This window comes from Rhinoraja longicauda, chromosome 9 (assembly GCF_053455715.1).
Source record: "Rhinoraja longicauda isolate Sanriku21f chromosome 9, sRhiLon1.1, whole genome shotgun sequence".
NCBI classification, from domain to species: Eukaryota; Metazoa; Chordata; class Chondrichthyes; order Rajiformes; family Arhynchobatidae; genus Rhinoraja; species Rhinoraja longicauda.
In genome coordinates this window covers 11,089,844-11,114,720 of record NC_135961.1, presented here as the reverse complement: position 1 = coordinate 11,114,720, position 24,877 = coordinate 11,089,844, and the positions used below count along the sequence as shown (strand labels likewise).

Here is a 24,877-nt window from a genome sequence, read left to right as displayed (position 1 = left end):
TTGTCTGTTGGCAGACCAATTTCCCTCTGGGGATGAATAAAGTTTTATCGTATCGTAATTGCAGCACAGTAGAAAAAGCATTAGCTAAGGACTTGTGCATAATTCGTAGAAATGCCGGAGGGTTCTCTTGCAACTCTGGCTAACATTTCGCCCCCATCCATCAACACAAAAGTAGATTATTTGGTCATTTATTCTGTTGCTGCTTGTGAGATCTTGCATTGTGCCAATTGACAGCACCACAGCATTTACTATACTTCAAAATTGACTTACTTGGCTATGCACCCCTTTAGAACATCTATGACATTATATAAATACAACTCTGTTTCGCTGCCTATATACTTAAAACAAATTCTGTCACAAAATATTGGGATGTTGGAAGAGAAATTCACAGCATGGATGAAACTTTATTCCACCTGTGCCATTGAGCTACCTTGTCAATTTATTTAGTGAGCCATGTTGGCCTCCCCTATTTTTTGGCTTCATTGTGGCTTCCACTCTTTCACAAGTGGGTATTGTCCCTTTTTTAATCTCATCCTGCCTTGAATACCAATTCTTACTGTGAAAAATGTAGCTGAAAGAATGTGATATCAAACTGTTTTCAAATAACCTATGGAATGCACAGAATGATCATAATGTTTTATTGCCTTTTTAGACAATCATACATACATTTTCTGAAATGTCTCCTTTGCAACATCTTGCTCAATACACAAGTTTAGACATTGCTTAGGTTCAAATGGATTTTTCTGGACTGGAAATAAACTTTTCAAAGTCAAATATAAACTTCACACTTTATAAAAGAGTCAAGAATCAAGAGTGTTTTATTGTCATATGAACTGAAACAGAACAATGAAATTCTCACTTGCAACATTAACATCGGACTGATATAGAGACATCAGGAGGAGGCCATCGGCCCTTCGAGCCAGCACCGCCATTTATTGTGATCATGGCTGATTGTCCACAATCAATAACCCGTGCCTACCTTGTCCCCATATCCCTTGATTCCACTAGCCCCTAGAGCTCTATCTCTCTTAAATCTATCCAGTAATTTAGCCTCCTCTGCCCTCTGTGGCAGAGAATTCCACAAATTCACAACTCTCTGGGTGAAAAAGTTCCTTCTCACCTCAGTTTTAAATGGCCTCCCCTTTATTCTAAGACTGTGGCCCCTGGTTCTGGACTCGCCCAACATTGGGAACATTTTTCTTGCATCTAGCTTGTCCAGTGCTTTTATAATTTTATATGTCTCTTTAAGATCCCCTCTCATCCTTCTAAACTCCAGTGAATACAAGCCTAGTCTTTTCAATCTTTCCTCATGTGAATTCTCTGCCATCCCAGGGATTAATCTCGTGAACCTAGTAATGGGAACTGCACTCAAATGAAAGCAAAATGTTTTGAGGGACAGCTGTGCCAGGCTACTCTCCTGTATCTAATTGCACATCTGTACAATAGTATTAACAGGTGTGTGAGACCTGATATCTGATGAAAAAAAATCCAAATAAGTTGGAGAAACATGCATTTATCAATGTCAAGAAAATATTAGGCATGTATGAACGCCATACTATTCCTTGTCTCATTTTTTCAGCATCATTGGATCCATAAAGAAAGATGGATTGTGTCATAAAAATGGCCCTTCCAATTAGCATCCAAGGCAGAAAAAGCATGCTTCTTTAGGATAAAATAATCCCATTAGTGGGTCTTCTGAAAACGAATGCAACACTTAAGTACTGATTGATTAACAGATACACTGTGGAAACAGATCCTTTGGCCCACTGAATCCATGCCAACCATTGATTACTCATTCAAGCTAGTTCTATGTTAACCCACTTGTACCCACTTCCTACACACTAAGGGCAATTTACCATCAAACGCTCGCATCTTTGTGAGGAAACCGGAGACCTGGAGGAAACCCCATGCTGTCGTGGAGAAATTGCGCACAAGACAGCACCCGAGGTCAGAATCAAACTCTGGTCTCTGATACTGTGAGGCAGTAATTCTACCAGCTGCACCATTGCGCCAAATAGTGATCTTGATGCAGCATTGATCAACTAAACCAAGCACTGTATGATACCTTCTAACTGGCAGCAGGGCTGATAATTGTAGGAATTGGATTTTTTCCCAATTAACTCTTAGAGAAAGGTTATGAAACTTTAAACATATGTAAAATGTATGAGTGCGGTATTCTGCTTATAGTCTTTCTTCCCATTTTGTTTCATGACGTACAGGTATGTAGGTTAATTGGCTGGGTAAATGTAAACATTGTCCCTAGTGGGTGTAGGATAGTGTTAATGTGCGGGGATCGCTGGGCGGCATGGACTTGGAGGGCCGAAAAGGCCTGTTTCCGGCTGTATATATATGATATGATGATGATGATGATAGCCCAGGTACCGATAAAGTGTACCTCTGATTCTCTGATCTAATATCACAAAGGATCTGTTAATTATTCGTCTCATACGTGGAACATTTTCATTGCTATTGTAAACACCAGAGGTGTAATGGAGAGTTGAAAAGTAGCGAGACTTTTCTCTTATATAACAACATACCAAAACAAGATGATTAGAAACCCGCGTCATGTTCAGCCTTGGATCACAAATCCTTCACAGATTTATTTTTATTTTGTTACTGTATCCATGCATCATTTTGCCTACAATGCCACAAAATGCTAAAGTGTAGCCCTGATGTCCATTCTGCAATTTATTTTCCTTCCCTTCAAGGAAGTGAAGGAAAGGAGGGGGTGGAGGGGGGAGGGGGGAGAGGGAGGGTGGAGGGGGGAGAGGGAGGGGGGAGGGGAGAGGGGGGAGCTGGTCATGTACTTTATGTCCCGACCCACAATGTATGTAGATTTTGAGGAATTGATCAGCATCATTCATATTGATATGTAGTGTACCAAGGGCACTGTACCGGGTTGCAAACATACGGTTGACATTATCAGCAAAACATCTGTTAGCCCTCCCCGATTCGTAGTTTCTAACTTGTACCATTTGAAGGGATTAATTGTAATGATACATAGCATGATATTTGAAGACGGTGAAAATCAAACTGATTTATAAATGGAAATAACTGAAATAGTCTCCATTTGCAATACGTCTCTTAAAAGTATCTGTAATAAAGAACATTACATTTCATTATTGACCTTGCACTATGGAAACTTGTTTATGGAGAAACACCTAAAATGCCAATGGATTACTTTTTATAGACTTCACTATAAACATGTGTAAGAATGAACTGCAGATGCTGGCTTATATCGAAGATAGACACAAAATCCTGGAGTAACTCAGCGGGACAGGCAGTATCTCGGGAGAGAAGGAATGGGTGATGTTTCGGGTCGAGACCCTTCTTCAGACAACAAACATTCCTTGGTATACCAGCAATACATGATGATAAACTAATAATTCACATGCAAGTGAAATGACACAGGAATTTATATTCAACAGAAAATTGTTTAAAGTCAGGTTTCCAAATCACTTGCTTGTTCTGTATTTTTGTTAGAAACCAATTTCAGTTATACTATATTCAGGAATAGGCCATTCAATTTCTCATCTGCAAGTTCACAAGAGCAAAAGCTGATTGCAGCAGGCGGACAATACACATTCACATCAGTTAAGATTTCTAGACGATTGCGGGCACATTAGCATGGTGTGTAAGATTTGCATTTCAAAAGCCTTAATATTAGACACAAGCTTAAATTGAAACCCCACAATGGCAGACGAGAAATTTAAATTCAGCTAGATTTTAAAATCAATAAGCAAGTATCAGAAATGGTGTTCATGATACATAACGATACTGCTGGATCGTTATAAATATACAACTAATTCACTAATGTCCCTTCCGGGAATGAAATTTGCTGTCTAACGTGCCTGCCCTCTATCTGACTCCAGATCCAGAGCAACATAGTTGACTTAACTCTCGTCTGAAATCAACTAGCAAGCCAAAAATTATAGGAGATGAAACATCACCCATTCCTTCTCTCCAGAGATGAACGTCACCCATTCCTTCTCTCCAGAGATGAACGTCACCCATTCCTTCTCTCCAGAGATGCTGACCTTGCCAATTGTGCCATATCTTCCGAATGAATAGTTCACAGAAGTCAATCTTAAATTGAACCATTAAGTACATTTGATGGAATCTGCTTGATCACTTCAATTAGTTTGCACAATCTATCACAGCTCTTTTATAGTCTTGAACTCTGGCATGCTCCACACGCGCCTTGGTGCAACAAAGGCTTGCTCCACATCTTCAGAAACTGTCTTGATATCGCTGTTGAAGGGATAGATCCTCACTCGAGATTTAAATGTCATCATGGTGTGACCCGCTGTCCGTTTCTTGCTCCACTGCCTGGTTAGTTTCCTTGTTTCTTGGTCTGCCTTCATTCTCCCCATAGTATCCTGAAGAACGGATTGGAATAACTGCACCACTTCCTGCACCTCGGGTTCGTAGTCATCCATCATTTGCCGAAATCTGCACAGATAAAATAGATACCTTGGTTTTTTTTAATTTGTAAATTCAATGGAAGTACAGGTCAGAGGGTGAATGGTTGCAGCAGGTCCTCACCAGGAATGATGCATTTATATGGGAACTCCAAGGAATGGGAGGAGGAGGCTGTTCTGTCCTTGAGCTGTTTCACCACTCAACGCAAGCACGGCTTTTGCAAACGCCCATGCTTCCCCATATCCTTCACTGCCTTCAATATGAGTTTCAAATTTCTACCACTCTGGCAAGTGAAGGAATTTCCTAAATTCACTTCTGAGAGGGCTGGTTGTAATGTTAAGATCATGACCCTTAGTGCTGAATTCTCCAACTGGCTGAAAGTTTTTTGTTTTCTCTCTCTCCTTCTGTCTCTCCCTCTGTCTCTGTCTGTCTGTCTGTCTGTCTGTCTGTCTGTCTGTCTGTCTGTCTGTCTGTCTGTCTGTCTGTCTGTCTGTCTGTCTGTCTGTCTGTCTGTCTGTCTGTCTGTCTGTCTGTCTGTCTGTCTGTCTCTGTCTGTCTGTCTGTCTGTCTCTCCCTCCCTTTCTCTCTCTCTCTCTCTCTCTCCCTCACCCTCTCTTTCACCTCCCTTAACTTTCTAAATACCACGAAATACAACCCAGCTTTCTGAAATCTCTCTTCACCACGTTAAATCTATGCCTCTCCGATCCCCAAATTCCCAAGGCCAATCTGTTCTTCCGAACTGATAGCTTAAGAGCTGCTCATAATGTCCCAAGTGTGGTCTAACCATGGGATGAAACATGCACAGTTTTAATAGAGTTTGACAGGATAAATGCAAAGATAATGTGTCCTCTGGCTGTGATATCTAGATCCAGGGTTTGGCATCTGAAAATATATGATTAGCTATTAAGGATAAGAATGAAAAAGATTTCTCTACCGGGAGGTCATGAGTATTGAAGAGTAATTGAGTATATTCAGGGCAGAGATTTTTAGATATTAGTATCAAAGGATATGAAGTTAGTGTGGGAAAGTGACACTGAGGTAAAAGATCAACCATAATCTTTAGAGCAGATAACAGGAGTTGGATGAGTTACTCCAACTTCTGTTACTATATATATAAGTTTAAAGCAATCCTATAAACCCTAAATAAGGCAGCTTAATGCGATATAATCAGTCTGGATATGATGGTCCTTGTTGTCAAATAGCCTCCTGTTTTCATCATCTAGTTTTGTGAGATAAAGTATTTTTTTAAAGAATATTAACCAGTTGGATGTCAGAGGGTGAACAAAACCCTGGAGCCATGTCTCGATACAGAATGAAGAAGCCTTAATGAAGAGTTAACTTATTGAGAGAAAAAAGAAAAGCTTTTAAATGAATTGCTCTGTGACATAACTGCAGCTAAGAGTGCTTCAAGCCTGGAATTAATTCTTGCCACAGTGGACTTCTGAGTGCCATCTAAAAATAGATTTGGATGTGTTAAACTACCAAATTATAGGATATTTGTATTAATATTTTTTATTTTATTTTATTATTGTTTTATTATTATTAATAATATAATAGTAATTATATAATATTAATAATTGAATAATAATATAATTAATAAATGAATGGTATTGATGAATGGTATTAAAATGAATGTAATGAAATGTAAATAATATAAATGAAATAATAATATGTTATTTTATGATTTATTTATTTTATATCAGGAGAATTTCCAAGGATATCTTTACAGCAGAGATAGAAAGATTCTTGGTTAGAACGGGTGTCAGCGGTTATGGGGAGAAGGCAGGAGAATGGGATTAGGAGGGAGAGATAGATCAGCCATGATTGAATGGAGGAGTGGACTTAATGGGCCGAATGTCCTAATTCTGCTCCTAAACTTATGAACTAATGAAGTTTAACCTCTACGAGTAGCCCAGTGAAATGATCTACCAATCTTTTTACTATGTATTCACTTAATAAATTGGTAAAATAATTGTTTCTGATTGCCAAGACAGAACTGTTGAAGAGGTGTCGACACTTATACTGAGAGTAATTCGTATGTTGTCATTGATGTATCTCCTGTGGTAGCGCATATTCCCTTGTTGCTCTGCTGAACGTGCAATGAAATATGACTGCACATTAATGATAGAATAGAATGTTCAATACTTGCATTTTACAGTGTGATCAACTAAAGGAAAGGCACAGGGCACGTAATAAATTAAAACTTCTGCATTTGTTACTTTGTTATGTTAATCATTGAAATGTTTTGGTTCTTCAGCGAAGGCATTAACAAAACCTCTGTTACACGATTGAGTAAAACGCACGGTGCTTTGTATCCGGGTTTTCTACTGCTCTGACCATTACACTGGCATACCAGCCATTGATGGGTTTTGCCCATAAAGTTGAATCATGCAGCACCACTTTCAATAACAAGTATTAGAACACAGAAAACATAGAAAAATAAGTGCCGGAGTAAGCCATTCAGCCCTTCGAGCTAGCACCACCATTCAATGGCCGATCATCCAAAATTAGTACCCGCTTCCTGCTTTCTCTCCATATCCCTCGATACAAGGGATCTTAGCCCTAAGAGCTCCTGCCTGCATTCTCCTGCCTTCTCCCTATAACCCCTGACACCAGTATTCTACTAACCAAGGATCTATCAATCTCGGCTTAAAAAATATCCTTGGCAATAAATAACAATGTGCTCTGATACTTTTTCACATAATAACATACACTTGGAAAATAAACTCCACGGTTATCAAGAGAGTGCAATGTGTGGATGCAGGGAGCTTCCTCTACAAGCACTGTGGGGTAAAATGAAGTGCAGAGAGTGAGTGCAGTTCAAAGTACCTTCTGTAATTTTAAGCAACAAGACCTCACCTTCAGGCCAGAACCTGCAAGCACAGCCTACAACTCAACGCCACAGTTCGCTGTCGTGCGGCAGCAGCAGTCGGCTTGATACCGCCCCTGGATTGGTGAGGATGAGATTGCAATCCATCTACTTCCAAAATGTGTCTTTGGAAAGAGATGCACTGGTATTAGTTGAGGTCTTCCGGAATAGTTTTGTACACAGGACCTTCTGCTCTACAGACTGTTCCGGGGAACCACACTGAGATGAACACAACCACTGCAGACGAGTCATCAATTCAATGAAAGATGCCCTTTGGTCTACTAAACATTGTAGGTCTTCCAATGCAAGGAGTTGTTCGTGACTGAATTTTGCAAGGTACAGGGCTATATACACGGGTACGCTGATGCTCGATGCAGCCACCGCGGAGGTTCTGTGGGGAAAGGCCACATTTTAAGGAGCTCAAATCTACAGCCCACTGTGGGGTTTGAACCTTGTAACAAACTCTGATTATTCAGTCATGTAATGCATGTAAAAGGCAAAATGCTGTCGGACTGATTCAAATGCATGCATTTGAATTATGCATTGCAGGTCCCGAAGAGCACAGTGGCCTCCGTCATTCTTAAATGAAAAAACTTTGGAACCACCAGGACTCTTCATGGAACTGGCCACCCGGCCAAATGGAACAATTGGGGTAGAAGGGCCTTGGTCAGGGAGGTGACCAAGAACCCGATGGTCACTCTGACAGAGCTCCAGAGTTCCTCTGTGAAGATGGGAGAACCTTCCAGAAGGACAACTATATCTGCAATCAGGCCTTTATGGTAGAGTGGCCAGATGGAAGCCACTCCTCAGTAAAAGGCACATGACAGCCTGCTTGGAGTTTGCCAAAAGGCACCTAAAGGACTCTCAGACCATGAGAAACAAGGTTCTCTGGTCTGATGAAACCAAGATTGAACTCTTTGGCCTGAATGCCAAGCAGCACCACTCATCACCTGGCCAATACCATACGTACGGTGAAGCATGGTGGTGGCAGCATCATGCTGTGGGGATGTTTTTCAGTGGCAGGAACTGGGAGACTAGTCAGGATCGAGGGAAAGATGAACAGAGCAAAGTACAGAGAGATCCTTGATGAAAACCTGCTCCAGAGTGTTGTGGACCTCAGACTGGGGCGGAGGTTCACCTTCCAACAGGACAACGACCCTAAGCACACAGCCAAGACAATGCAGGAGTGGCTTTGTGACAAGTCTGTGAATGTCCTTGAGTGGCTCAGCCAGAGCTCGGACTTGAACCCGATCGAACATCTCTGGAGGGACCTGAAAATAGCTGTGCATCGACGCTCCCCATCCAACCTGACAGAGCCTGAGGGGATCTGCAGAGAAGAATGGGAGAAATTACCCAAATACAGGTGTGCCAAGCTTGTATGGTCATACCCAAGAAGACTTGAGGCTGTAATCGCTGCCAAAGGTGCCTCAACAAAGTACTGAGTAAAGGGTCTGAATACTTATGTAAATGTGATATTTCAGTTATTTCTTATTAATTACTTTGCAAAAATTTCTAAACGCCTGTTTTGGTTTTTTAATTATGGGGTATTGTGTGTAGATTGATGATTAAAAAAAAGAATTTAATCCATTTTAAAATCGGGCTGTAACGTGGCAAAATGTGGAAAAAGTGAAGGGGTCTGAATACTTTCTGAATGCACTGTACCTAATTGAAAACTCTCCCATTTCACCTGTCCCTTCTTCCCAGTAGCCAGGCAACACATTTCCCGCCCCCCCCCCCCCACCGGCCTCTACCCTCAACATGTCATAAATCATTGAAATATCAACTGCACCTAACTCAGCATGGCAAAACTCATTCTACAGCAAGTACAGTTTGTACAACATATGTCAAGCAATATGATAATCCACTGGTTCTTTGTTGACTGCCTCAGTGTGATGTACTCAGTGAAGGAAAAGGAAATCACTTGCAACACATTATAAATTTCTGTATTTATTATCACTGGAAACTCTGTCAATCTCACAGGGTGGTATCGCTGAATATTGACAGTTTTGAAATGTTACAACCACCAATTCCTTTCTGTTAGTTTTTAAAATCTATCTCACCTCACCTTCACGGAAATTATTTTGCATTTAGAGAATTGAACATTTGGCTTGCAAAATTATTTAAAATTGAGGTGAAGTAAAGGGCGATATACTGATGGTAACTACAATGTCCATACGTTTATTACAGAAGAAAAGGCACAAAGTGCTAGAGTAACTCAGCGGGTCAGGCAGCATCTCTTGGAGAACATGGATAGGTGACGTTTCAGATCGGGACCCTTCCTGGATCTGAAGAATGGTCCTGACCAGGAACGTCACCTATCCATATTCTCCAGAGATGCTGCTTGCCCTGCCGAGCTACTCCATCATTTTATGTCTCTCCTTGGTAAAGCAGCATCTTCAGTTCCTTGTTTCCACATGCGTATTACCTTCAGAATGCCTCATGTTAAGTTGGCATGTAGCACAACGAAAGGAAATAGACAATAGACAATAGACAATAGGTGCAGGAGTAGGCCATTCAGCCCTTCGAGCCAGCACCGCCATTCAATGTGATCATGGCTGATCATTCTCAATCAGTACCCCGTTCCTGCTTTCTCCCCATACCCCCTGACTCCGCTATCCTTAAGAGCTCTATCTAGCTCTCTCTTGAAATGATGGTCGAAACATTTGATACTGGGTGGAGGAGGGAAAGAAATTATTTAATCCAAATTTATAATGATAAATAGATAGAAAACAAATGATAATTTATTGCACTTTTATAGCTAAAGATATGTTTTTGGCTAACCCAGTGATCCTCATAGTGCTTGTTTTCTTTCTTTTCTTTCTAGTTCTTTCAATGACTTTGTGCTGGTCTAACGGTGAGATATTCATTGTACCTATACCTCACCATGCTTGTGCAAATGACAATAAACTTTTTTCTTTGAATCATCTTCAGGTCCTTCCCCTGTTCTTCTCCCTTTTCATTGCTGATAGTTATAAATGCCATTGGTGACAGTGACTGGAGGAATACATATTGTCTGGGCTGCAGATCCATACTGATTATACAGCTGAGGGAGGAATCGCATAATGAGCTACAGGGCTATCAGCAAATGCCAACAGCTAAGAAATTTAAAATAAGAGCAAAAATAGGCCCTCAAGCCTTCTCCGCCACTCAAAAAGATTATAGTTCGTCTCATTGTGGCCTCAACTACGCTTTCCTGCATCGCCCTCATGAAGTCTAAACATCTCTCGTAGCCTTGAACAAACTCGATGATATTGCCTAACGGTCCTTTAGATTGGAAGGTTCCAAAGTTCATAGTTCTTTGTTAGAATAAAATCCTCTGCATGCCAGCTCTAGGCCCTGTGTTTGATACTGGCTGGAAAATTCTGAATTTGCAGTTTAAATTGATTGTTGTGTTGTAAGTTGGTTCTAATGTTACATGAATTTTTTTGTTTAGTTTAGAGATATAGTGTGGAAACAGGCCCTTCTGCCCACTGAGTCCACTCTGACTATCGATCACCGGTACACCAGTTCTATACATTAGGGGCAATTTATAGAAGCCAATTAACCTACAGATGGGCACATCTTTGGAATGTGGGACGAAACCGGAGCACCCAAATTCAAAAGTTCATAATTCTTTAAAAGAAGAAAATCCTCAACATGTTAGCTCTTGGCCCTGTGTTTGATATTGGCTGCAAAATCAGCACTTGCAGTTTAAATAGGTTATTGCATTGTAAGTTGATTTTAATGTTATATGAATTTTAAGGAACAATCTACTGTTTTGAAAAATATTCTCTTTAAATTAATTGCCTGGTCCCTTGCCCGATTCTATTCCCTCTCTGATGTCTCATTAGCATTGTTTTCAGCAGCCATTCTGTAAAGGTGTAAATATATATTTATAAGTTTGAAAATGCAGAATAGTTAATGCAACAATGTTTAAACCAAAATGAGTAAACCAAAACAGGTTTCACTCAACCCTCAGCTTTAGTTCAGAATGATAACACCAAATAAAAGCTATTGTTGGGGCTGCAAACAAAGACTGCTGATAATTGAAGTTTAGACAATGGCGCGGGATGTTAATCAGGTCATGATGCATCTGCCATTTGATAGTCGTTATAAACCTTAGAATGATGGAATTTTATCAAGAATAAGACAACAATGCTTGCTTTTCTATTGGTATAAAAAAGGGTTGAAGCAAAATTCCCAAGAATCTACTTCAACCTTCGAGGAGAGATGTTTAGATTTTTTTTTTAGATTTAGAGATACAGCGCGGAAACAGGCCCTTCGGCCCACCGAGTCCGCGCCGCCCAGCGATCCCCGCACATTAACACTATCCTACACTCACTAGAGACAATTTTTACATTTACCCAGTCAATTAACCTACATACCTGTACGTCTTTGGAGTGTGGGAGGAAACCGAAGATCTCGGAGAAAACCCACGCAGGTCACGGGGAGAACGTACAAACTCCGTACAGTACAGCGCCCGTAGTCAGGATCGAACCTGAGTCTCCGGCGCTGCATTCGCTGTAAGGTAGCAACTCTACCGCTGCGCCACCATGCCGCCGTCAAAGGAGTGGAGATGCCGGGGATTGAACCCGGGGAGGAGTTGTGAGGAGTGTTAGATAAGCATCTCTCACGATTCCTCTGACATTGCTGAAACAGAAATTTCCAGATGTGCTCTGTGTGTAGTCTTAAACTCAATACTTTGGCACAGGAATAAATTAATTGGGAACGATACCACCACCGCCAACTTTATTAAGCTTTTAATGAAGGCGCGGCCTGGAGCGTGGCAACTTCAACAGCCTGACCGCAGGAGAAGACGGCAGGGGAAGATAAAAGACATTCTGACCTTCCATCACAGTGAGGAGGTGACTGGAGGAGACTCACTGTGATGGATGTTTCTTTATTTTTGATTTGTGTTGGTTTGTGATTGTGTGTGTAATTGCTTCTTTTTATTGCTCTTATTGTTGGACTGTGGGTGACGAAATCTCGTCCAAAAGACTTGTTTTTTTGGATGACAATAAAGGTTATTCTGATTCTGAAGGATAAGTAGATTATCCTGGTATATTCCCTCAGCCCCCTTGCCTTCTGTCCCAACTTCCCTCCTCCCAGTCATCAAACCACCACCCCCACATCAAACCAATGGCAAGTTATGTGACATCATAATCACAGTTATGTGGAGTACTGTGTGCAGTTTTGGTCTCCAAATTTGAGGAAGGATATTCTTGCTATTGAGGGCGTGCAGCGTAGGTTTATTAGGTTAATTCCCGGAATGGCGGGACTGTCATATGTTGAAAGACTGGAGCGACTAGGCTTGTATACACTGGAATTTAGAAGGATGAGAGGGGATCTTATCGAAACGTATAAGATTATTAAGGGGTTGGACACATTAGAGGCAGGAAACATGTTCCCAATGTTGGGGGAGTCCAGAACCAGGGGCCACAGTTTAAGAATAAGGGGTAGGCCATTTAGAACAGAGATGAGGAAATACTTTTTCAGTCAGAGAGTTGTGAATCTGTGGAATTCTCTGCCTCAGAGGGCAGTGGAGGCCAGTTCTCTGAATACATTCAAGAGAGAGCTAGATAGAGCTCTTAATGATAGCGGAGTCAGGGGGTATGGGGAGAAAGCAGGAACGGGGTACTGATTGAGAATGATCAGCCATGATCACATTGAATGGCGGTGCTGGCTCGAAGGGCCGAATGGCCTACTCCTGCACCTATTGTCTATTGTCTATTGTCTATCCGCAAACCAAGAAGCCAAAAACGGCCATTTTTGTTGCATTATAAATTGTGCCATTATAAATGCAAATACGAAGCCATGGAATGGTAAAGGAAAGATCGTGGACACTGAAGGTGATCAACAGCAGCTTAGGGATAATACTTAACGTAGCAGAAAGATGGAATCGCCTGCAGGAAACACCAAGTGCTGTTTGGAGGTGGACAAAGTATCACCAAAAAATAAATGGGGCTTGCAGAGACCGATGTCGGGAAGCTCCAAAGTCCAGAAGGTTCGACTAGCCCCGACCCGGGGTCAGATCGCCTGGCGCGGGGGAGCTGAGATCTCCCCGATGCGGGAACTTGATCGCCCCGACGCGGAGGGCCAGACCGTTGGCTACGGGAGCCAAGATCGCCTCGTCAACGGAAGGCTCGAGGCCCCCGACTGTGGGAGAACAAAGAAGGGAAGTAGATTGAACTTTTCTTTCGCCTTCCATCACAGTGAGGAACGTGGAGGAGTCACTATGGTGGATGTTTATGTTAAAATGTATTTTGTCTGTTTTGTTGCTTTGTATTGGTATGGCAAATGAAATTCCTTGTATGTTGCAAAACATACTTGAATAATAAAGTATGATTATGATTATGATTGTATTATTGGGGTTTGGTAATGTACTATCAGCTTGCACATGCTGGCTCGGGCTACAAGGTTTTTTGAAGCTTTGGTGAGAGATCCCGTAAGACATCAAAATTTAAAAAACTGCAGCATTTAATTAAAATTAATTTAATTAAAATTAAAATGTAAGCAAAATTAAAGTAACTGCACTGAATAGAAAAATACTGGCTCAGCTACAAAAATTGCATGTAAACCAACTTGCTGTAATAAATAAGTATCAAATGCAGCCACATGTGCAAAAATATTTAATAAATCAAGCGCATCATTTCCAGAGGCTGAATGATCAGTCCGCCTGCCTTTTTTCAAATTTCCATACCCCACTTAATGACATAAAAGATGGTTATTTCAAAGCACCGAGTCTACAGTGCCACACCGAGCAATCTCATTCTCTTCTTTTTCTTCATGAAATCTATTCTCCCCGCATTCTCATCAGTCCCCCTCCTCTCCCTCCCCTCGACAGATTGTACCCCTCACCTAGTCCTTAGCGGTGATGTGCAGTCATCATTTAACCCGCTGGTCTGCGCAACTTTGGATGTGGGGAGAAACCTGAATACTGGGAGGAAATACAGTTTATTCAACTGTGGTGACCACAGTGGGAATAAGCAAAGTCCATACAGAGAGTGCCGGAGATTAAGGTTGAACCTGGCTCACTGGAGCTGTGAAGCAGCAACTCTACTCACTGCCCACTCCACAGCGTTTCTTAATCAGTCTAGTTCATCCAAAGGATCATATAACAAGTTAATATCAGAGTGCAGGAAGGTTACCTAAGTACCGTTGGTCCACAGTAACTGGGGTGGATCTTGGAACAGGCTTCCTCAAGGTCAGGTCTCTCTCCAAGGGTCACGTCAGAGCTGTGTTGAGGGTGGCTGACCAGCCAGCTGTAATCCACGCCTGTCTTTATTCTTCTACACTCATCTTCTCGCTCCCTTTGCATCTTTTCGGCTTGTTTTAGCTGCCAGCCAAGTTCCATCATGAGAGTCTCCACGACCATCTCTGTGGGATTCCTCTGCGCGAATCTGTGATAGGGCTCGTTCCATTTAAACCATGAAGACATCGACATTGTTCACTGGTGGCAGCGTGCTCTGGAAGTGCAGGAAGGAAGATTTAGTAACCTACACGTTTTCTCTTAAAGTCACAGAAGCCATAGTATTTCTGCCTGAGCCACTGAGGGCAACCATAATAAACAAGTGTTAAGTGATTGCACTCAAGGGAAATTCAACACCAACTGAAATACTTACTGTAGGAGGCACTCATAGAGTCATACAATCATACAGCGTGAAACAGGCCCTTCAGACCAACTTGCCCATGCCGACCAACATGTCCCATCTATACTAGTCCCACTTGCCCATGTTTGGCCCATATCCCTCCAAACCTGTCCTATCTATGTACCTGTCTAAATGTTTCTTAACCATTGCAATAGGACCTGCCTCAACTATCTCCACTGGGACTGACTGAAAAGTTCTTTCAAAGATATGGATCAAATAAAGTCTTACTATATCTTTCTATATTTCTCCTATTCTGTAACCCAAGGAAGCATAGTTTTAAATAATTACCTGACAGTCATAGAGTCAAACAGCATCGAAATAGACCCTTTGGCCCAACTCATCTGTACCAACCAAAATGCCCATCTCAGCTAGTCCTTTTGCTCATGTTTGGCCCATATCCCTCTAAACCTTTCCAGTCCACGTACCTGTCTTTTAAATATTGTTATTGTTGGAATGTTTTTATCTGCCTCAACCACTTTCCCTGGTAGCTCGTTCCACATATGGAACCCCCTGTGCGTGATGAAGTAGTCCCTCTGATCTCTTTGAAATCTTTCTCCTCTCATCGTAAAGCGGCACGCTCCGGTTTTGATTCCCATGCCCTTAAAAGACTCTGTGCATACATCCTATCTACGCCCCTCATTGCTTTATACACCTCTATTAGCTCCTCCCTCAGCCTCCTACGCCTGAAGAACTAAAGTCCTTGCCTGCCCAACCTGTTCCAATAACTCAGGCCCTTGCATCCTGATGACATTCTCATCAGTCTACTTTGCATTCTTTCCCACTTAATGAAATCTTTCCCAGAGCAGGGTAACCAAAATTGAACCCAATACTCCAAGTGCGGCCCTCCCGAACTTTGCACAACTGTATCCTGCATTCAATGCCCTGCCTGATGAAGACCAGCATATCAAACACCTTCTTCACCACCCCGTCAACCTGCAATACCTCTTTCAGGGAATTATATACTTTACTCCTAGATCCCAGTGTTTCTACGACTTCCTCAGGCCCCTAACACTCACCATCAAAGTCCTACCCTCATTTGACTTCCCAAAGTTCAACACCCCGTCCTTATGTGCGTTAAACACCACTCATCATTTCTCAGCCAACTAACCTAGTTGACCAAGATCCTGCTATAATTGTTGATAGCCTTCTTTACTATCCACAATACCATCTATTTTAATGTCACTGCAAACTTACTAATTATACCTTATACAATCTCATCCAAATCGTTGATCTGAATGATAAACCACAATGGGCCCAGCACCAATCCCTAAGCACACTATGTCACAGGCCTCCAGTCTAAAAAACATCCTTCCATCATCAGCCTCTGCTTCCTACCATCAAGCCAATTATGTATCCAATTAGTTAGCTCTCCCTAGTTCCCATGCGAACTAACCTTTCAAACTAATCTACCATGTGGGATCTTGTCTAAGGCCTTGCTGAAGTCCACATAGACCTCCTCCACTGTCCTGCCCTCAACAGTCCTCTCAGTTACCTGGCGACACGGTGGCACAGCGGTAGAGTTGCTGCCTTACAGCGCTTGCAGCGCTGGAGACCCGGGCTCGATCCCGACTACGGGTGCTGTCTGTACAGAGTTTGTACATTCTCCCCGTGACCTTTGTGGGTTTTCTCCGAGATCTTCGGTTTCCTCCCACACTCCGAAGACATACAGGTTTGTAGGTAAATTGTCTTGGTAAATGTAAAATGTTCCCTAGTGTGTGTAGGAGAGTGTTAATGTGCGGGGATCGCTGGTCGGCGCGGACCTGGTGGGCTGAAAGGCTTGTTTCCGCGCTGTATCTCTAAACTAAACTAAACCTCTTCAAAAATCTCTAATGGATTTGTGAGACACGATTTCCCTAGCACAAAGCCAGGCTGACTATCCCTAATGAGTCCTTGTCTATCCAAATGCTGTAGATCGTGTCCGTCAACAGTAGCTTACCCACCACTGATATCACGCTCACCAGCCTGTAGTTCCCTGGCTTGTACTTGCTCTCCTTTTTAAGTAACAATCAGCATTAGTCACCCTCTAGCCTCGCAGAACTTCATCTGCGGTTAAATATGATGTAAATATCTCTAAAAGAACCTCCACTATTGCTCTCTAGCTTCACACAAAGTCCGGGGCTGCATTTGGATAGGCTCTGCGGGCTTACCTGGTTTAAGGGCCTGTCCACTTAAGCGATTTTAAGGCGACTGCCGGCGACTAGGCTATCGCCGAACATTCGCCGGGGTGTGGCGGGCATGATCGTGAGGAGTCTTCAATGAATCGTAGCGGATCTCGGCGCGTCGCGGAAAAAAATTCCAGATAGAAATTTCTCGGCGACAGCTGGCTTGTCGCCAGGTATCGTAGCTTATTGCGGGCGCTGTCTGTCGCATGCTGTCCCCAGGTTTGCTAGGTTGTCGCAGATGCATTTAGAGGCACGTAATATTAAATTAAGAAAAGGCATTTGAAGATACCAGAAGATAGTTTTGTTTAACCAACTTATTTACCGTCAGGACATTTGACAGGTAGATTGAAGGCGACAGTTTGACGGTTAGGTGAGCGTGGGAATTTCGCGATGTTTCCGAAGACGGTGTAATCTCTTAGCCAGGTGGTAGTTTCACAAAAAAAAGTAATTTGTATCAACCTGACTCGGCATTGTCGTGGTCATTGTCGTAGGGTAAAAGAAGATCTTGGCGATCTGCTATGACTTTGACAGTCGCCGGCAGTCACCTTAAAAATCATGTAACTTGGACAGGCCTTTTAGTGTGCTTTAAGTCCACCACACCTCCTCTTTGGTAATCTTTCTAGTTACAGGAGTCTCTGTACGGGTGGTGAATTAAATCAGGATCTTTTAAAAACAAACCATGAAAAAATACTCCCAGCTTTTAGTATCTATCTTCGGTTTAAACCGACATCTGCAGCTCATTCCTACTAAAAAAAAAATGCTCTTAGTTAATTTAGGTGTAAAATCTAATTGAGGTAGAAAACACAAAAGACGTACAAAACAAAATTATTCTCTAATGCTATTTCTCAAATCTTCTTTCATGCTAGAATTGAATCATATCAATCAATATCAATAGAACCTGAGAACGGATTCTTTATAGATTTTATATATTTTTTAAAATACTCATGAGAAACTCATCAAATCTTAAAAGATACCAACATTGGTATTTTTGTTGAACACCGAGGCCTGCTGGCTCTCTGGGTTGCTCACTATTTTCACTCTCCATCCTATTCCCATACTGATCTTTCTGTCCTGGGCCTCCTCCATTGCCAGGGTGAGACCAAACTGAAAGAATAGCAGCTCACATTCCACATAGGTAGTTATAACCCAACAGCATGAACTTTGAATTCTCCAATTTCCCTAATATTCACCCCCAACCCCCACTCTTTCCTGTACCCACACCCCTACCCTAGTGCAAACACATTTCTCCCATCCCTCCATGTAGCTGCACCTTCCCCCTTCTTTGTACACTCATCTCCCATCCATGAGTCCCAATTTCTCTTTTATCCCCACTGTTCCTCTCCTCCTTGTTCCTCTTCTCCTTCCAGCTTTACGTTGCATTCCTCTTCCTATCTCTTTTGTTTCCTTTTTCACCTCTAGTTTTTGTCACTTACTCCACCCATCTACCAACCTCCCCCCCCCCCTCCCCTTCACCTGTATCCACCTATCACTTGTAGGAAGGAACTGCAGTTGCCGATTGATGCCGAAGATAGACACAAAGTGCTGGAGCAACTCAGCAGGCCAGGCAGCCTCTCTGAAGAAGGGTTCCGACCCGAAAGGTCACCTGTTTCTTTTCTCCAGAGATGTACCTATCTTCCACCAATCACTTGCCAGGCTTTGTCTCACCCCAACTTCTTTTTTTACCAGCTTTCTCCACTCTTACTCCAATTATTGTGAAGAAGAGTTCCAACTCAAAACATTGTTTTTTCAATCCCTCCACAGATGCTGCCTGATCCACCGAGGTTTTCTAGCACTGTGTGGTTTGTTCAAGATTCCAACATCTGCAATTTCTTGTGTCTCCAATGTTGGCATTTTACTACCAGGAGATGGTTAGTTAGGTAATAATATTATAATTTTTATTAAATGTTTATTTGTTATTTTTTGATATTTAGACGCTCAATGGTGTTTAGTTTTTTTAAGTTTAGTTTAGTTCAGAGATAAGACATGGAAAAGGGAAGTTTGGCTCACCGAATCATTCACAGAAAGTTCTATGTTATGCCCATTTTCTCATCTGCTCCCTACACACTAGGGACAGTTGGCCTATAAAACCTACATGACTTGGGGATGTGGGAGAAAACTAAAGCACCAGGAGGAAACCCACACAGTTACTGGGAGAACTTGCAAACTCCACGCAGACAACACCCAAGGTCAGGATCGAACTCGGGTATCTGGCGCTGTGGAACAACAGCTCTACCAACAGCGCCACTGTAGCCAAACCAGACAAATTAGGAAACATATAGAATTTATCTGCACCCATCCCCCTAAAAAAAACACTCAAATAAGTTATGAATAATATTCAAAATCACCTTTTTTCATATTTCATTCATCACCTCCCATTTTTTTTCGAAAGGTCATAATTCCTGTAGCTAAATGCAGCCAGTAGTCTATTAATGTATCTCCTAGATATTAACTTTTCATGTGTAAACCTACGCTGTGATAATCATTAGACCCCCACGACTGTGGGGCTAGAAGTCAATGTCCTCTCAGCAAACATATTTACCCATCCGTAGTTCTACAATGGAAAAATAATGGCCGCATTGTTGAGTCTCCAAGACGGCCACTGAGGCAATTACCCAGTTCCACACTAATTGTACCACAGCATCTAATCGATCAAACATCGGCACAAAAAAACACTCACATGGGTAAAATAATTGCTATATCAAAATCAACGATGAGCATTGACTCTGTCATAGCAATTATTTTACCCATGCCAGTGGACTAGGCAGTAGCAGAAATGGAAACCAAGTGCTGGAGTAACTTAGCGGTTCAGGTAGCATCTTTGGAGAAAAAGAATGGCCGATGTTTCAGGTCGGGAACCTTCTTCAGACAAAAAGTAGAGGGGAGGGAACTGGAGGTTAATAAAATCATCAGAGAAAGCAGGGCCGTCATCAGATGACCAAGGGTGGAGCCCATCACGGCCCTTTGTTGGCTGGGGAAGAGGTGATAACGAAGACCTACAAGGATGCAAACAGGGGAAATGATAGGATGACTAGGATGGGGGTGGGAGGGGGGAGAGGGGGGGAGAAGAAAGCAAGAGGTAGCTACGAGTATTCATCTTTCTTCAGTGAATGATGTTGAGCGTTTTTTATAAAACCCCTTTAATATTTCCAAATGAAATGATGTGCAAGGACAGATGTATCACAGGGAAAGCTAAATCAACTGTGGGAAGCTGATTCATCTGTTGGGATCATTCCATTTGCCCATATTTCAATTTCATCTCACTGTTCAAATTCACTGTAGGAGTAATTGATGGGAAGCAGGCAGAATAGCAGGCAGCTGACACAAAGTCTAAGATTGATGTGGGCAGGGTCATACAATTTTTGATGGGTGACTTGCGCGCAATAAACATGGTTTGAACACCTATTTCTGTTGAGAGTTTCAATTGTTAAGGAAGGGACACGTTTATGTGTAGGAAGGAACTGCAGATGCTGGTTTACAACGAAGATAGACACAAAATGCTGGAGTAACTATTTATACCCTGAAGAAGGGTCTCGACCCGAAACATCACATATTCCTTTGCTCCAGAGAGGCTGCCTGACCCACTGAGTTACTCCAGCATTTTGTGCCTATCATAAGGGAAAACCTTAGTCTGGTCAAGGCATTGGGAGAATCCTTAAAAAAAATGTTCAAGGTTGTTGGAGAACAGGACAATTTAAAAGGAATAGAGATGTTTCATCTGAACTTGGCAGCCTTCTCTGAGAGGAATGTATCAGTTAAAACAGTTGAAGCAGGAGATTTGGTCAGGGACACAACACCACGAATCTTCAACTGCACCACCCTGACTGAGTCATCATGAATGACTCAAAATCCCAGATGGTTGCAGCAAGAATAACTCACAAGCCAGAGAATTAACAAGGCAAGGAACTTAGGAATATTCTCTGAATATTCTAACTAGGGCATATGGCAAATCAGGAGCTGCATGAGAGGACAAATGCAAAATCTATTGTCCAAGCACCAAAAGACGACACCGAGAACCAACTAATACCAAAGATAGACACAAAAAGCTGGAGTAACTCAGCGGAGCAGGCAGCATCTCAGGAGGGAAGAAATGGGTGACGTTTCAGGTCGAGCCCCTTCTTCAGACTGGTCTCGACCCGAAACGTCACCCATTCCTTCTCTCCAGAGATGCTGCTTGTCCCGCTGAGTTACTCCAGCTTTTTGTGTCTATCTTCAGTTTAAACCAGCATCTACAGTTCCTTCCTACCAACTAATACCAGTTATATTATCAAAAACAGCCCTCCACGAGAAATCAGAGCAAAAGAATAAAAAACCTTGTCACACAGAGACATAGTGAACTACAGTGGAGGTAGGGGATGAAGGAGTATATATACTATCTTTGGACTGGCCACAGACTGATAGCTGTGAGGTTTGTTTTGCAGAAGTCAAGGATGTTATTTGAGGCATGAATAGAAAATAATGAGTTTGTCCAAACTGGGCGAAACTGGATTCAAATTGCAATGAGAGCAGGTCAATGAGCATTCATCCAAATTCATTTGCTGTTAATCCTAAAACAAACACATTATAGGAGCTACCATTATGTGGTTGGTAAGTGAGACAGGGGTATGTTGTTACCTTGGAACACGTTATTTTCAAATGTTATTTAACTAATTCAAGGACCTGGTTAAATATATTCTGTATTCTGGGTTTTGAATAGTCTGCATTGGCTGCTTTTATCTTAATGATTTAATTTATTTTCCAGTTTTAACAAATAGCCGTGCTGTATCCATTTCCAATCAACAAATGTAGATATAATCTGTTCTCATAATCACAGGTAAAGCAAAATTATCTAACGGCATTAGAATAACTGTGTGCATGCACAATTATCATTATTTTGGATACCATAAAGGAGATACTGTGTTTTCAGGATTGATATTTAATGTAGATTATTTGACTCGATTTCCTTCTGGTACATCACTAAAAGATAAACCTCAATTTGATCCAGAACTTCACCCAACAGCGGGGAAAGCGTGCCTGGCTGCCTCTTCTTATGTCAGGAAAGCAATATAAAAATCAGAGCAACCTCCTCCCCCATTCCCATGCTTTCTCTTTCCTCCCCATCCTTCCTTTCCCTTGGCTATTCCCCCCTGCCCCCACCCACCCCCCCCCCCCACCTCAGTGTGCACCCTTTTCTCCCACTCTCCAAACCTCCCCCACCTTGTCCCCCTGCACATATAGTCAGTCACTTCACATTTCACTCCTCTTCTCTCCTACCTGACACTATTTTGTCTCCTTGAGTCCTTTAGTCGCCTTTTGTTTTCCTTTTCCTCCAACCTTTGTTCACCTATCTGCCAAGCAACCCCCACCCCCTCTTCTGTCCTGCCCCAAATATTTTCCATCTTTCTTTCCCCCCACCCCACTCCCACCCCACCCCCGCCTCCACCCCCCTGCTAAAATTAGGGTCCCAATCCGAAAAGTCGCTTATCCATGTCCTATTGAGATAGACCCAAAGTGCTGGGCTAACTCAGTGGGCCAGGCAGCATCTCCAGGGATCAAGGATGGGTGACATTTCGGGTTGGAACCCTTCTTCAGATCTCCAGAGGTGCAGCCTGACCCGTTGAGTTACTCCAGCACGTTGTGTCTTACACAATATTCGAGCACCTGCAGTTCCATGTGGCTGCATTTTTTTTTTTTTTAAACAGAGCTGATGTTTTGCCAAGCGAACACAAACACGAGCAATTGCGCCACTTACCCTTGTTGAAGGCAGACTCTCCTTGCTCGCGTCCAGGGGAGTGTGCTGAAGGGGACATGAAAGTGAGAGGCAAAGATCCAGTGTGTGGTGCAGCAACTTTATCACTGGCGGCCGCCAACGTGGTCAACGCTGGAGGAGCAGTTGTAGAGTCTGTCCCCTCGGAACCTGTTGCCTCCACCGCACCTTCCCGAAGATGCTTCACTGGCGAAGCCTTCGCTCTCCTGTGATGGGGTTTGCAGTTGCCATGGAGATTGTCCAAGCCGATTCCCACAATGAGCTTTGTCTGCAGCGATCCCTGGGCAGAGAGAGAGAGAGAGAGAGAGAGAGAGGCGTCTATGCTGGGGGTCGGAGACTGGTGCGCACCGACAAATGGACAAACAACAATCACAAGCCCCAGAGTCAGACAAGATGCATAAAGCAAATAGCACCAATTTGCTGCCCGGACTCAGAATTTTCCAGTATCCGTTTGATGATATGGCTGTATTCCTGTTTCAAGTGTCTCCTTCTGCTTTTAACTGGATTACATGTAATTTGCTAAGTGAAACACGGAAAACAGTTGGCTGGTAAAGCGGAGAGCTTGGAATAATCCTCTTTGATAATCACAAGAGGATCTCTTTAATCTTACCTGTTCTAACAGTTGGCAATTTGTTTCCAACCGTTCATTTCGTTTGCATTTTCTTTTATTAAAAAAATTAATTGCATCCTTCTTGTTTCCTTTGGGCGTTGCTATTATTGGGACAAAGTGGGGGCTTCCTTGTTTCACATCAAGAGCACTTTGAAGTGTTGCATATTATGCGGAAGATTGTTTTTATGCATTTATATAAGTGCAGCCTTTGGGAAGAAAGAGTGTGAGATACATGAGTGTGTCAATACATGACGAATGCTGGATATGATTATTAAACCAGGAAATATTGTAGAGCGATTGTTCCTCCTCCATCTGACCTTCTCAGTTTCACAGCCTCATGACTAGTCAAGACAGGTACTGCATCAGGTCTATTAACTCCTCTGCCCACGAGGCCAGGTGTGGCTTCAGATCCGAGGGTAGACATTCAGAACCCCTTTACATAAGTTCATAAGTTCATAGCCGAAAAGAGCAGAATTAGGCCATCCGGCCCATCAAGTCAACTCCACCATTCAATCCTGGCTGCTCTAACTCAGGGTGAGGACGTCAAAGACTGGAGGGTATAGTTTTAAGGTGAGAGGGGCAAAGTTTAAAGGAGATGTGCGGGGAAAGAAAATACAGAGGACGGTGGGTGCCTGGAACATGCTGCCAGGAGTGGTGGTGGAGGCAGATGCTATAGTGGGATTAAAGAGGATTTCAGATAGGCAAATGGATGTGCAGAGAATGGAGGGATATGGACCACGCACAGGCAGAGTAGATTAGTTTATCTTGTCATTATATTCGGCATTGACAGTGTCGGCTAAATGGCCTGTTCCTGTGCTGTACTTTTCTGTGTTCCATGTTCATCCTCAGTCCGTTCCCCAATGTCTGCTGATTAAGTGATGATAATGCTTGACATCAATAATCCTGTGTAAGCTGTCAGGTTTCTCTCCCTTGGCTATTGCTACCTCTTACCCTTTCCGGACATCGAGACTTGAGTGAACTAAGCATAGAAATAAAGAACTGCAGATGCTGGTTAATACCAAAGAAGGGTCTCGACCGGAAACATCACCTACCCATCTTCTCCAAAGATGCTGCCTGACCTGCTGAGTTACTATTGTGACTAACTGCCGAGTTACCTGCTGAGTTACTCTAGCACTTGACTGAAATAATATGTTTTACAACCTAATACTGGCAAAACAGCATGAACCCTTGCTCAGTTCCTATTAGTATCCATAAACAATGAGCATTAATTCTTCAATTGCCTTTTAGGCTGAATGCTCAACTGAGATTTCTCTCCCTTAACCACCCTTGAAACTAAAATTATTCTCTCTTATAACAGTGGCTGCATCCACACGATTCTCTGCCACTTCACTCTCCCCCATAGTTTGAACATTTTGACTTTGACCTTACAGCCTGAGGCATTCCACAAGCTTCAAAAGAGCAATCTCCAATCACAACTGCAAA

The 24,877-nt window shown here is 42.6% G+C and overlaps 1 protein-coding gene across 2 annotated transcripts; it reads right to left on the bottom strand.

Moving 5' to 3' along the window:
* Positions 1-685: 685 nt before the first annotated feature.
* Positions 686-23,493, bottom strand: rd3 (retinal degeneration 3, GUCY2D regulator). Of its 2 annotated transcripts, XM_078404781.1 has the most exons (4): positions 23,435-23,493; positions 22,810-23,104; positions 14,419-14,736; positions 686-4,452 (listed from the first exon to the last, which is right to left on the bottom strand). In XM_078404781.1, exons 3-4 carry the CDS (start codon positions 14,712-14,714, stop codon positions 4,155-4,157), a joined length of 594 nt encoding a protein of 197 aa, XP_078260907.1. In that variant the 5' UTR covers positions 14,715-14,736; positions 22,810-23,104; positions 23,435-23,493; the 3' UTR covers positions 686-4,154. The 2 variants fall into 2 exon arrangements, with proteins under 2 accessions (XP_078260907.1, XP_078260909.1); XM_078404783.1 differs by lacking the exon at positions 23,435-23,493 and having other exon boundaries at positions 22,810-23,183.
* Positions 23,494-24,877: the final 1,384 nt, after the last annotated feature.